At 40.2% G+C, this 15265-nt stretch overlaps 1 protein-coding gene across 1 annotated transcript; it reads left to right on the top strand.

Moving 5' to 3' along the window:
* The first annotated feature begins 4450 nt into the window (after nt 1–4450).
* On the top strand, nt 4451–5608 carry LOC107821223 (fasciclin-like arabinogalactan protein 1). The gene has a single exon (XM_016647645.2). It carries the CDS (start codon nt 4546–4548, stop codon nt 5356–5358), a length of 813 nt encoding a protein of 270 aa, XP_016503131.1. The 5' UTR covers nt 4451–4545; the 3' UTR covers nt 5359–5608.
* The last annotated feature ends 9657 nt before the right edge of the window (nt 5609–15265 follow it).

Below are 15265 nucleotides of genomic sequence, written 5' to 3'. Positions count from 1 at the left end.
TCTTAATATAGTGAGAGTTTCCTGCAAGTGCTTCAAATGGTCCTCTGCTCACAGGGACTTAACTAGCATATCATCAATGTAAACTTTCGTAGATTTTCCTATTTGTTCTTCGAACAATCGATTTACTAGGCGTTAGTAAGTGGCACCAGTATTTTTAAATCCAAATGGCATTACATTGTAGCAGTAGGTACCATATTTAGTGATGAACGAGGTCTTTTCCTGATCATCCGGGTTCATCTGTATTTGATTGTACCCGGAATAGGTATCGAAAAAACTAAGGATCTCGTGGCCTGACGTGGCATCGATCATGCGATCGATATTAGGCAAAGGAAAGAATCATTGGGGAATGCTTTATTTAAATCCTTTTAATCTACACACATTCTAACTTTCTTTCCTTTTTTAGGGACTACTACTACGTTTGCTGACCATTTGGGGTATTTTACTTCACGAATGGACCATATTTTAAGAAGCTTGGTTACCCCGTCTTTGACGAAAGCATGTTTGACCTCGGATTAGGGTCTTCATTTTTTGCTTCACCGGGTGAAACTTTGGGTCCAAGCTTAGTTTATGAGTAGTGATTTCCGGTGGGATCCCTATCATGTCAAGATGGGACCAAGCGAAATAATCCATGTTAGCTATAATAAATTGAATAAGCTTTTTCCTAAGCTCAGGATTTAACCCCGTGCCAGGTATACCTTTTGTTCGGGTAGACGTTCGATTAGTATGATTTGCTCCAGCTCTTCGACAGTCGATTTGGTGGTATCGGAATTGTCGGGGACTATGAAGGATTGAGGGACCCTATAATCATCATCCTCGTCAGTCCTATGCTTCCCAAGTTGGGTCGAGGCCGGCGTTTGCGATTGCTATTTGGCCTTCTATTTTTTTGTTTGAATTTGACCCCTTCGTTGATGAAAATGACGATATCGAAATCACTTTGTCAATGGCAAACATTTCCTTTGCGGCGATCTGCTCCCCGTAGACTGGCTTAATTCCCTTTGGTGTTGGGAATTTTAGAACCTGATGAAGGGTCGAGGGTACTGCTCTCATGTTGTGGATCCATGGCCTTCCGAAAAGGGCGTTATACCTCATGTCACCTTCAATCACATGGAACTTTGTCTCTTGAATGGTCCCTGCCACGTTTACTAGCAAAGTTATCTCGCCCTCAGTATTTTTGCATGCCATGTTGAATCCGTTTAGCACTAGGGCCCTGGGCACAACCTGGTCTTGTAGACCGAGTTATTCTATGACCCTCGATTGAATAATGTTGGCCGAACTACCTGGATCAATTAACATACGCTTAACTTGAGTTTTATTCATGAATACAGATATTACTAGTGTATCGTTATGGGGTTGCATGATTCCATTTGCGTCTTCGTCGTTGAAGGACAAGGTACTTTTAGGTATGTAATCCTGAGCCTGAGATCGTTTCTCCCTTATGATCGACCTCTTAGTGCATTTTAACACTGGCCCTTGGGGTGCATCGATCCCTTCAATGATCATGTGAATAATGTGTTGCGGTTCATCTTGCTCGTTTTGCCTATTAAACTCCCTGTTTTTAAAATGATTCTTGGCCCGGTCACTTAAAAACTCCCGAAGGTGACCTTCATTGAATAACCAGGCTACTTCTTCTCTCAACTGCCTACAATCTTCTATTCTGTGGCCATGGGTGACATGATACTTGCATACTTGATTGAGATTTATCTGGGCCAAATCGGTTTGCAGAGGTCGAGACCACTTGGTGTCTTTGATGTGTCTGATGGCTGATACGATGGCGGATGCATCAATATTGAAGTTATATTCAGACAGTCGTGGTGCTTCCTTAGGTCCGGCATGCCTATCGAAACCATTCTTTCCTATGAGCCCTCAAGAGCCCTAGCCTCGGTCGCTTATCCTTTCACCTCGTACGGAATTATGCATAGGTCTGTTGCTCTTACAATCTCTAATATATGGCAGGTATCGATCCCTGTTTAACCTTGGTTCTCGATCGATGTCCCTTTTGGTAATAGATCCGGAAGGGGCCCCAAGCTGGTCGTCTTTGACTCTAATCTTCGATTGATATCAATTATGTATATCGGGCCAAGTAACAGTCGGGTACTCAATCAAGTTCTACTTCAACTATTGTGAAGCCACTGAGCTTCGTTCATTTAGTCCTTGGGTGAAAGCTTGAACGGCCCAATCGTCGGTGACTGGTGGTAGGTCCATTCGTTCCATTTGGAAACGAGATATAAAACTCTCTAAGCATCTCCTTATCTTTCTACTTTACCGTGAAAAGGTCCGACTTCCTAGTCTCGACCTTTATAGCTCCTGCGTGTGCTTTTACGAAAGAATCTGCAAGCATGGCAAAAGAATTGATAGAGTTAGATGGTAGATTATGGTACTATATCATTGCTCTTTTTGACAGGGTTTCCAAATTTGTTTTCAGCAAAACAGACTCGATCTCATCGTCTTCCAGGTCGTTCCCTTTGATAGCGTATGTATAAGAGGTCACATGCTCCTTTGGGTCAGTCGTTCCGCTGTACTTCGGTATTTAGGGCATACAAATATTTTTAGGGATCGGCTTCGGGGCCACGCTTGGAGGAAAAGGCTTTTGCAAGAACCTCTTTGAATCCAGTCTTTTCAGTATCGGGGGTGCTCCGGGGATTTGGTCTACCCTGGAATTATAGGTTTCGGGGTTAGTCCCCGATTCTTATTCATTTGACCTTACCATGGCTGGCCCCGTTCTGTGAGTGACCTCTTGGGGTGGACCGAGCTCAGCCCTACTCGGCGCCTGTGTTTGGCTCTGCAACTAAGCTATCGCCACTTGTTGAGCTTGTAGCATTTCGAAGATCATACGTAGGCTGATCCCGTCTTCTCCAATATTTTGGGTATTTCGAACTGCAGATCGGTTCCCACCTTGGATGCTGTTTTCGGGACCAGAATGGTGATTCGCTTCGATGGCCACATGTGAATTAATAGCAATTGGATCCACGACTCGAGTACCAACGGGGTCAGCGGGTGGCCTTTCATCCCCGGGCGCCACGTTGTTATTCTCACCTTGATGGCCAGATTCGTTGTCGATATGTAGGGACAGTAATTGAGAGTTCATCATTTTTAACCTGAAATCAAATATACTTCCAAGAGCAAGTGTAAAATAGTGTGTTTTATAGGGATTTGTATCAAATAACCACTATTATTCTTAGCCCCACGTTGGGCACCAAACTGTTTACCCGAAAAAGCGGATAACAATTGAATTTATACACGGTCCTAAGAATATGTAGTATAAATTGGTACAAATTGAGAAAATACACAAATGGGTATCGATATTAACTGTAAATGTAATAAATGCAAATCAAACGGATGAATTAGCCTTGGCCCTCGAGTTTGGTCACCCTCGAACCAAGTGAAAACTCTACTGATGTATGAACAGAGTAACAAGATATTGAAAGCTAAAAGAAGGTAGTGTATTGCTTTGTATTGTGTCAAAACTGTTTTTACAAATGATCAAACCCCCCTTATATAATAGGAAAGTTCTACTTGTAATATAATACTAAATATAGTAGGGAATCCCATGATAGATTAATTAATTAATCTTTTCTTGATATGTACAGGGATTTCCACCGTGATTCGGGCCCTATTACGGATATTCCGGCTTTTTGTCTTTTGGCTCGATAAGCCTTCCTCGATCTTGCTTGATCTCTATTTTGTTTGGTCTCGATCTAGGCCGATCTCGGTCTTGATCGGTCCCTTACTTGGTTAGCCACGATCTTGTTCGGTTTCGATCTAGGTCGATCTCGGTCTCGATCAGTCCCTCATTAGCTTGGTCTCGATCTTGGTTGATCTCAATCTTGTTCGGTCTTAGCCGATCTCGATCGGTCTATGGGTCATGAGCTTGATGATCTAACTTTGCATCATGGTTCGACATTACATGAGCCCGAACCTCGTTTAATTATTTTCTAATTTCGATCGGTCATAAGAAAGGACAAGCTCTATTTTGACCGTATACAAACCTGCCTTTTCAAAAATTAGGTACCAAATTATCAAATGGAGGGAGGGAGTATCATTTACTCTTGAAGCTTGATCACGAGCCATGACATATAGGCAAATCATGCTTCTACATGTTAAATTATCAAAATTATCATGACCTGTCATTAAGCTTTTAAATGTAAAAACATTTTGCAGGTTCCAAATAGATCGGACGTACACATCTTTGAAGTAAATACCCAAAGTTGGTAATTATAATGAAGATTTTGTCCTCAATTTACAAGTTAATCACACTCCTATATTATTAGTATCATCATTACTCTATCTTTTTTACTTTAATTTGGGACAAAATTACACTCCCAAGTTACCTGAACGAGGACAACTGCCAGCTTAGTCAGCAATACCCCACTTGAGTGGCATTATCTGTAAATACAGTTCCATTACTGGTCAATAAAATAGGTATTCACTTCAGATCTAGCTTCTTCCCAAGTACACACTTTTAACTTCAGTAAACATCACTTCACTGACCACTCACACTCCATCTCTACACAGTACCCAAAGCCCCTCTCTCATTTTCCGCTTCAGATGGCATCCACTATAGCCACGCTAGTTATTTTTCTAGCCGTCCTTTTCCCGTATTGTTCATGTGAGACCCAAAACACTGAGATCAGTAAAATCAAACCTTCCGCTGCTAAATCTGAATCTCCTGCTCCAGAGGCAGCAGCACCCCAAGTGAGTTTCACCTCTGTAATGTCAGCTCACGGATGCAAAATCTTCGCCGACATTTTACTTGCTTCACCTGCTGAAAAGACATACGGGGATAATGTCCAAGGTGGTCTAACCATTTTTTGCCCAACCGACGATGCAATGAAAGACTTTGCTCCTAAGTTCAAGAACTTAACTGCTGACGGGAAACAGTCCGTTCTTGAATATCACGGCGTTCCAGTTTATCAGTCGTTGTCGAGTTTGAGAACAAGTAACGGTTTAATGAACACGTTAGCTACTGACGGTGCTAATAATTACGATTTTGTTGTTCAAAATGACGGCCAAGATGTTACATTGAGGACCAAAATAGACACGGCTAAAATTACAGGAACTGTAATTGATAAAGAGCCGTTGGCGATTTTTTCGATTGATAAGGTTTTGGAACCTAAGGAATTGTTCAAGGGTGCTCCGACTCCTGCTCCAGCACCAGCCCCGATCGCTGAGTCCCCCAAGCCGGCGGGAAAGAAACATAAATCCCCGCCGGCGCCTGCTTCTCCGGCGGATTCCCCGACGGATGGTCCCACCGGCGATGTCGCGGATTCAAAGGCAGATAAGAACGGTGCGTTTAGATACAATGCTGGTGCACTGGTGATCCCTGTTTTGTGTATTTGGTTTGGCCATTTGTTGCTGTAACTTTATCTTGTTAGGTTGCCCTTTTCTTTTTTTATTGATTTGCTGTTAAGTCTTAGATTTGAAATAAGATTGGCCAATATGGGTCTCTGAATTGTAATTTGTATTTGTAGTGGTAGGATTGCTTTTACTAGGTTTTGTGAGTGCCTTTCTAAATTGTTTTTCACTTTACTATTTCTTTGATTTTCTTTGTTTATCTACCTCAGAGTGAGATTTGATTTTATATATACATGGAAACACTTTTGCTTGTCAATCATAACTTAAATTAGGCCTCTTTTTAATTGGTCACGAGTCGCTAGAAATTGAAAGAAGTGAAATTAATTACACTTGATACTTTAAAACCTTCATTTTTAATTTAAATTTGGGTTTGTAAGTTGGATACAGATCTGTGGATATCAATTCAAGATTTTCTTTTCCCCTTTTCTTACCACTTGAGCAACCTTTCTTCTCAGTTTTTTTTTGTTTTTTTTAATCATGTGTTTGGCGAATGCTTTTATTACTCCAATAAATAAGGGAGAGGGTAAGAGAAAAAAATTGAGGAAATGGTTCAAAATATTTATCCTTGAGTAAGGGACTAAGGGGTACTGAATTGTGAAATTACTGAAGCTATTTGAGACTCCAAAAACAGGTTTTAAAAATGCAAAAGATAAATAAATAAATTTAAGAGCATTAGTATTTTCTAATTATATGAGTTGGCAATAAATAAATTTAAGAGGCTTGTCGACGCACTTACGTTGTTAAGCAGGCAGCCGTGGGAAGAATTTTTTTATTCGAATTCTATATTGCATTAAATTATATAATAATTATAGAAATTATAAAAGTATTATATCACATATCACTTTAAGTATGATTACTTTGAGGATACATACATTGCGCTCAATTCTATATCAATGAGTATTTAAAATCACATAAATATATTAGACTATGTGATTGAGTTATAAAATAAAATTTTGTAAAAAGTACGCTCTTGAAAATGATAGATATTGATCCTATTTGACAACATAATAAAGGCAAAAGCTATGTCACACAAAAGTGTTTTAATATGATATCATAGCTTCGATATATTTGTGTATTTACTTTAGTAGCTCAAATAAAGTAGAATAATATATTAATTTATACTTAAACATCATGCAACAATATGTTATCTTGGCCTTAAAAATAAATTCTATTTGCTCAAGTACCTAATGAAAGCCCCGTTTGTCCATAATTTTTTTTTCTTTTTTCAAAGTTTTCTGTTCAAAAATGTATTTGTTCATGAAATTTTGCAACTTTTTGAAAATATTTTGAATATGCATTTTTCAAAAACCAAAAAGTGATTTTGACCACTTTTTCCAAAATTTTAGAAAATCTTTTCTCCCCCTCACAAAAGTGCAACATCTTTCCAAGTGAAATGCATGTCCAAATACAATTTCAAATTTCAAATACCATTTTTCAACTTTGTTTATCCAAAAATGAGTAACAATTAAAGTTGTACGCGGTTTAAAGGATATGCGGTTTAATTCAATATGAATAATCAAGAACAACAAATAAATAAGTTAAAGACAAAATATATGATCAACCAATTGCAATATGGTGACCCAGTCTAATCTTAGATTGAACAATAAAATTCGTCCTCAATTGGACCTTCGATACAAGTTCGGTCACGGGCAAAAAAATGAACAAATGAATAATGCTTTGAACAATAGCTAGAAGACAAAAGTAAACATTTTATTACTTTGATTTGCGTGTCACAATGTATCAGATTAAAGAAAACCTTCCTCTTTATATAGTAGGGGAATTTCAATCCTAGTACAAGTCTAAATAAGGTAAAAATTATCTTTTTTCAGTAAATGTCGATCCGCAGTTGATAAGGGACGTGATTCGCGCCGTAATATCCGCTTAAGGCTGAACATTACGGCCCCCTACTCGTCATGCGTAATCGTTCTGCGCGTTTTCCGAGGTCCAGAAGTTATACTTGGTTTGGGTCTGCTATTCCACCATGTCCGATCTTAGATACCTCGTTCATTCCTTTCGGGTTTCGCTACGAGGGGCTCCTGGGCCTCGATTATAATTACATCGAGCCGCACTTCCCATTTGTTTCCTTATCGGGGAATCAGGAAAAAATTTGTCCTCGATTCTACCCGTACACATATAGTCCCCTCGTTTCCTAGAGAGTAGATTTATCGAAATGACGAAAAGCCATAAATTAACCCCGGTTCCTTCTTCTGTACTCTAGAACCGAGTTAACGGGTCAGCGAAATATCACATTAGTCGCGTCGTTCTGACTTCGGACATGTGTTAGCTGCCAGTTGACCATTCCCGAATGCGAAACGTCATGCAATGATTACCCTTTCTCTATAAAAGCTCCGACCTCTTTTTCACTTTTTTACTTTCCTATTTCAGAGCTCCCTTATTTACCCTCGAATTCTTCACTTGATTCTAACCCCTTCAAATCTTCATACATTGTGTTCCAGATCTTCATATCTTTATCTTCAAATCTTCATACTCCTTCTTCAAACCTTCAAGTTAAACCTTCATACCAAGTTTGTCACGCCCCAAACTCGGGGAGCACGACCGACGCTCAACCGAGAGAACCCGGCCGAGCAAGCTTGTTAGATTTTCTTCTACCCAAACTCATCCATGAATAAAGAGGAGATGTACTCCACTAATCAATCACTGAAAAGATTTTATTAACAACTTCCTTTTCATTCCCATTAACAGCTTCATTCATAATTTTCAAAACATTTCGAGTTTATAGAATTAATGAAAAACATGATTTTCAAATACCAACATTTCTAGTTCAATTCCCAACATCAACCGCAACTCACAACCTGTCTACGGAGCCTCTCTAAGTACAATAGAAGAGTAACATGAAAATACCGGCAACAAGACCCCAGCTATACCTCAAAATACAGTACATGAGAAACAAAAGATATATGACCCCGAAATAGGCTCACCAAATCAGCTGAAAGGAGTGTACTGCTATCACTGATCAATGTCGCCTGCTATAGAAACACATGCATCCATTAAAGATACAGCACCCCCAGCAAAAGGGACGTTAGTACTGTCGAATAACACTAGTATGTATAGCTAAAAGTCCTCTTTCAAAATAGAATGCCCATATAAGAAAAGGCAACACATAGAAATAACAAGTCACAATCAACAATATCCAAATGTCCAGTTAAAACATAATAATTTTCAAAATACAAATTTCATATACAAGTTTGGTTGGGAGATCATTAGCACCGATATACCACCGTCTTTGTTAGCACAGAGTCCGATCACGCCCGATCGGCTAGGCCATCTCCCCATGAACAATGTGGTTTCACATGTGATGCAAAAAAAAATTGTTACCAAGAGTAGTACCACCATGTGCGCAACATGGCATCCGATCTCCACCCGATCAAATAGGTCGCCTTCCCACATATGTCGTGTGGGTTGACTTTTCCAATCCACAATTGTTACCAGTTTCATCCTAATTAAGGGGAATAATATCACAATTTCACCAATATTTCAATTTCATCCCAAATAAGGGGAATAATCACAATCTACCCTTACACCGGCACATGTAGTTTCAGGTGTAGGCCTTATGACCCACCCTTCCTCAATTTTGCTAATGATGCTCTCAAAAATATTTTTGATTTGATTTTCACACAAAGGTAACATAAATACAATTGAACTCATCTCAATCTCTTTCACATTGTATAAATCCTAATTAGTATTTCCAGTCAATCACAACAACAATATTTTCTTGGCTCATTTGGACATTCACAAGGTTCTTTATTCCTGGTACGATGGCCGTATTTCATATTCCACACTTTTACCTCTTTCAATTTCAAATATCACCATCAAATATCAACATATAGAATATTTTAGAAATTATATACTTCAAATCCATTTGTAATGGGAATTTTAAACACAAATGGTTTCTTCCCAAAGAATGGGGCATACCAACCAGCAATAGAAACACACATCAAAATTATAAACAATCAATACATCACTTATTCTTGCAATACTCTTCCCCACAAATGACAATGTATAATTTCAACATATGAGTATGTAAGAACTCGAATCACACTGGATATATTTATAAAATAAAGCATTAGTTAAAGCAACCGCTTATGGGCATGAATTGAGTACAAAAGCTTTTAGGCAATTCTATTTTCAAAATCATTTTTAAGCAATTGAGTCGAGGCTCATTTCATATTCTTTATCGCATCCTTTCAAATTATTTTCACTACTAGCCACAATCAGAACTTAAATTCTTGGCACTTTGGCCACACTCTATATCCCCAATTCACTTATTTCACTTCCAACCATCTTTATAGATTATCAACAATAAGACATTTCCAAATCAAGACTTTAGGTACACATATGAGAAACTAAGAGTCTTAAGCATATTGAGTTTTTCTCACACAATTTGGCATACTAGCTTTCATTAGAAACACGATTCAATGCCATAATATTTTAATACACATATCATTCTTGAACACATTCCCGAAGGATAACATAATGTGATAGGAACATTCGGAACAAGTTTTGATTACACAATTCTTATCACTTTGCTTATTCGGGATCAACACAAACTTATTCAGAATAGCCAATTTTATAATAAACCACTCGGGACTTACATAAATTACAAGAATATCGTGGAATTCAATTATAAAAGAAGAATTTAGCCAACATACCTCACTTGAGCTTCCTTAAACTCTAAAATATTCCGGAAATCTTAGCAACTTCAATCTATTTTAGAAATGTAACAAAATGAACCAAAATTAGGAAGATGATCATGGTTCTAGCTCATTTGAGCATTTTATCAAACACTAGGTGTGCATTAAAGTTTCAAGGTTCTTTTATGGTGGATTCCATCATCCCAAACCCATTTTCTTCCATTCTTAGCTCAACAATCTTCTTATACCCTTTGATAACACATGCATGCAAGATGGACAACTCCCATGCCCAAATATTAACTTACTAATTACCCAATTCTAGACAAAATTTGAAATTGAGGTTTAGGGTGTAAAATCTCACTTGAGGATGAAGACCTTGTGGGTTTTCCTTGTTAATCTTCCAAGATTTGAGCAAGACTTTATGAATAATTACCTAGGGTTTCCTCTCTCTCTAAAACACTCTCACTTCTCTCTAAAACATCAAATTTTAACTCAAAAATAGTCCATTGCGTCTATTTAACGAAGTAGGGTCGGGTTATAAAAACCCAAAACGCAGAATGGATATGTGGTCCGCATATCGGCCGCACAATTTGGCCCCCAAAGCTGATGTCGCTTTCCTGGGTCTGCGGTGATTATGCGGCCCGTAAATCTATTCTGCGGTCGCATAATGCATCGCAGAACTGGTCTGCGATCGCATAATGCACCGCAGAACTGGTCTGCAGTCGCATAATGTACCACAGACTTCCTCCAAATTTTTTGCCCCTCATCTGCTTCACTCTGCGGCCATTATGCGGTCCGTAGAGTAATTTTGCGACCGCATAGTGGGCCGCAGAAATGCCCTCTTCACCAGAAAATTTTCCTTTACTCCCTAGTACATTGTTCAACCAAAACATGTAAGCCTACTCTAGCACCATGAAATCTTGAATTCATTTGCGAAATTTTACGGGGCTTTACACTTAAGTACTTTGAAATTTTTGGGGGTGTTACATTCTCCCATCTTCAAATCTTCATCCTCATCTTCAAACCTTCATCCTTACCTTCAAACCTTCATATTTTTCAGAACCCGATGGAAAAAACCTCTAAATTTGTGCCTCAACAGTCCGTCCCTTCAACTTCAATCCGGCCACGGATGCCGAGGTGGCCCCGGAGCCTCCTTTGAAGAGCTTTATCCCCTGGGGATGATCCATTGAGAACGACTTTAAAGTTGAGAAAGCCTCTAGTGAACATGACCGAGGTGAAGGGGCTTGGAGGTATATATGCTCCGTGATTGAGGATACACTCCCTACAGTTCGGGAGGATTACCACTGGGAGGGAAAGGAAATGGTCATCCCTGGGCCCAATTAAGATATTACCATTCAAGTGGATGGGTATCTAAGTATTTGCACTTACCCTTTCACGCTTGCCCAGGTGGACCCTATAATCCTTGGCTTCTGCAAAAGGTACGAGGTCTGCCTACACCTGTCATTTTGGAGGATCGTAATCCTCCTCCGCCACTTCGTCAACAACACCGAAGCACCTCGGTTTACCCCCGACCATTTGCTTCATCTCTACAGTCCCCGAGTTTTCCGATGGAGGTTGATCAAGCTCGTTCATCGGGCAAGTAAAGTTTCATTATCGAGCATCAATGAAGATCAAGATCGAGGTTGGCAGGGAAGGTTCATTCAAGTGAAAATTGAAGACCTCATTCCCCCCGAATTCTTACCGTTCCCTGAAAAGTGGAGCTCATCCCATAAGTTTTCTCTCCTTCCTGAGTACTTGGTACTTCCTTTGTTCTTTTTCTTATTGCCTATGCCTACCGTTGTGCAGTGATTGCCCAAGTTCCTAATACAGTCCCCCACTTCAAGGAGTGGATCGAAGGGATCCACAAACAAATGTCTTATTTTGAGCGCGAACGGTGCAAGATTTCAAAGAGCAAGTAGGAGGCTTGTTCCCATGGTGAGTCCTCCTCCCGAACAATTCTATTTTCCTACTTCAGTATTATTTCTACTAAGTCTTTTTTCCTTTTACAGGCTTGCCCAAGACAACTGAGCTCCCGCCATCGGACGAGGACGAGGACGAGGACGAGGTCCCGTGCTCACTTGTTGTACCCGTCGCTTTAGGATAGCCCGGGTTGCTGCACATGAGGAGAAGAAAAGGAAAAAGAGGAAATCCGCTGGCCCTCCCGGACGCCGAGGACAAGAAGAAGACGGTAGTTTTCCGGGTTAGGAAAAGCAATAAAAAGAATACCAAAGCCAGGGTACCGGACCCTGATTCCCTCTTTCGGCTTAGGGATTACCTTGAGGATGATGATTTGGTGTTTGTCGCTCATAAGTCGACCATCGACAAAGGCGAGAAGGTGGCAACCGGGGGAGACGGCCGAGAGGCCGATCCCACTTTAGCTTAGGAGACAGAAGGAGAATCAGAGGCCACGACCTCCCAAGAAACTACCCCTGCCCCGAAGGAAGCGGCCGATGTCATCGATATCACAGAATCGCCATTTCACATAGTGTCTATGATCGACGAGGCAAAAGCTGACAACGAGAAATCAAATGAGACGGCGCGGGGCGCAGAAGAGACCCTCAACATGTTTTTCGACTGTATGGACATGAGCTATTTGGAGGATTATTCCAGGCTTGGTTACATGGAGATCCCAAAAAAGGACGTGCCATCGGGAGCTGGCGAGCCGAGCTCGAGCATGAAGCTAGTCGTGCAGATCCCGACCGTAAGAGAACAGTCGTGCTTATTGTCCTGGCAGACACTCGGGTGTTGTCTGCTCCAGTGGGTATGGCCAACTATCTTCACTGCCTGGTGACCGAAGAGGACCAGGCGAAGATGAACGAAGTAGCCACATTGAGCCTTTTCAACGAGGCACAACAGGCATTGAACCAAGTAAGTTTCCTATTGTTTGTGCCTTTTATGAATCATGCTTAGCTTCATCATACTCTAACGATCTTGTTGTTTTGTTTTTTAGGATTTTGTGCTCTACCAAAAGCTTCCTTCGATCTCAAATTGAAGTCAGCCAGCTCGAGTTCTAGCTCAAAGAGCAGGTCCGGTAGAAGAACATGTACAGGTTTCTCAGTGAACAAAAAGACGAGGCCCTCAAGGATCTCCCAATTCTCTAAGCCGAGTTGGATAAAGCACAGAAGGAAGCCCTATTTGTGAAATGGGAGTATGCCGAACTGGTCGAGAAGGTAAGAATTTTTAGGTTAAAAATGAGAGGTTATGCGTAATGACTAACGACGCAACCTCGCAGGTCCAAGAGAAGATAGACATGATTGACCAGCTTCGGGCCGAGATGAACGAGGTCAAAGCTACGGCGGATTCGCTGAGGAGTACGATGGACCTACTGTCTTCAGAAAATAAGGCTACAAAAGAGGAGTTAGCATCAGTCAAGGACCAGCTTTGGGGTGCAAAGGACAAGACCGACAAGTGGTCTAGGCTAAGTGAAGAACTCCAAGCACAATTGGATTCAGCTGCCTCGAAATATGATGCCCTTTTCCAATAATATACTATGCCGAAGTCCAAATTGGAGGTCATTTTGTCGTGCCTTTGTAAATGTTTTTTTGAGATATATATAAAACAATTCCTTCGGCAACACCGTGTCTTTTATTTTTCAACATTTATTTGGAATTTTTTATTTGTGGATCATCCCTAATGCCTTACAATGGAATCAAACGTAGTCTGAAGCATCTGTTCTCTAGAAGTCTGAATGAGGCCCGGTTTCGATGGTAACTTCAGATTGCTCGTGGCTTCGAAATTTTGATAAAGATCAAAGGCCTTTAAGACACTTAAGTGTTTCAGTCATATACGATGATATTTTGCCTAGGGTAACCCTTTTAATAGGTTTTAATTATACGTAAATACCTTACTTTCCAAGTACGGAATTTGGACGTCTTCGAGCCGTTTTAGGGCGGCCGTAGCCTTTCATGTTCTGGCCCTGCCTAATAGGCTCAGTGCCTCCAGGATTTGATAGCCTGGGCCATCCAATTTATTATCGGACTATAGTCACTGAGTCGCGGTGGCCCGTGGGCTTTAGGATTTAGGATCCATTGTGAAGCGTCGACGGAGCGAAATGCGTAATAATAAAGTATTATAATGACCTGACCGGTCATTTAGAGCTGTAGTGTTTCTTTAGGTGATTCAAGACCTTGGGTAGCTTCACTTCATGTATTATGACTTGCACGTGTAGTCATATTAGATTTTCGGGAAGATTAGAGTTGGTTTGGAAGAATAATTCTCAATACGGAAGCTTTAAGTTGGAAGAGTTGATCATGGTTTGACTTTTAGATAAATGACCTCAGATCTGAGTTTTGACGATTCTGTTAGGTCCGGATGATGATTTTGGACTTAGGAGTATGTCCAGATTTGGATTTGGAAGTCTGTAGGTTGATTTGATGCTTTTTGGCAAAAGTTGGAAGATTAAAGGTTTACAAGGTTGATAGGATTGACCGAGAATTGACTTTGTTGATATCGGATCTGGATAATGATTTCGAGAGTTGGTATAGGTCTGTTGTATTATTTGGGACTTGCATGCAAAATTTGAGGTCATTCTGGGTTGATTTGGTATGGTTCGACATGCGTTTTAGAAGTTTAAAAGTTTATCAGTTCATTAGGGTTGAATTGATGTGTGATTCATGATTTTGATGTTGTTTGGTGTGATTTTAGGCCTTGAGTAGGTTTGTGTTATGTTTTGGGACTGGTTTGTATGATTGGGCGGGGTCCCGGGGGCCTCGGGTGTGGTTCGGATTTGTTTGGGTTGTGTCGCGATCTTATTTGGTGTTTCAGTGTCATTTCTTTGGGCATAAAGGGTACTATATTTAGAAAACGACCTTTGATTTGTGATTATATTGAACCATTATATCCTTATCATAATTATGGAACCATAGCAACAAGAATCGTCGAATTCTGAGGTCGTATGCGAGAGTTATGCCCATTTCTGTGTCGGGAAAGATTGTTGGTTTCTGGTGCGAACTTTTGTTCTTCACGAACGCGAAGAAGGATTTCTGGGTTGAACGGTCAATACGAAATATTTCTCTTCACGAACGCTAAGATCTACCGTGAAGGTGATGAACAAAAATATCTGGACAATGTTTTAAACCGAGAATTTTGGTATTTTGAGCATATCTTGAGTTCTAGAGCTCCGTTTGAGGTGAATTTCGCGACGATGTTCTCATCTCAACAAGGGTTAAATATCTGACCTTTATTTTGATGTTCTTACATGATTATTTTTGTTGATTATTTTTTTTATCCGTCTTTGAATTGTAGAAATTGGGGTTTTGAGC

This window comes from Nicotiana tabacum, chromosome 21 (genome assembly GCF_000715075.1).
Source record: "Nicotiana tabacum cultivar K326 chromosome 21, ASM71507v2, whole genome shotgun sequence".
Taxonomy (NCBI): Eukaryota; Viridiplantae; Streptophyta; class Magnoliopsida; order Solanales; family Solanaceae; genus Nicotiana; species Nicotiana tabacum.
Note: the sequence above shows the minus strand (reverse complement) of the source record. Positions and strands in the feature narration are given on the sequence as shown.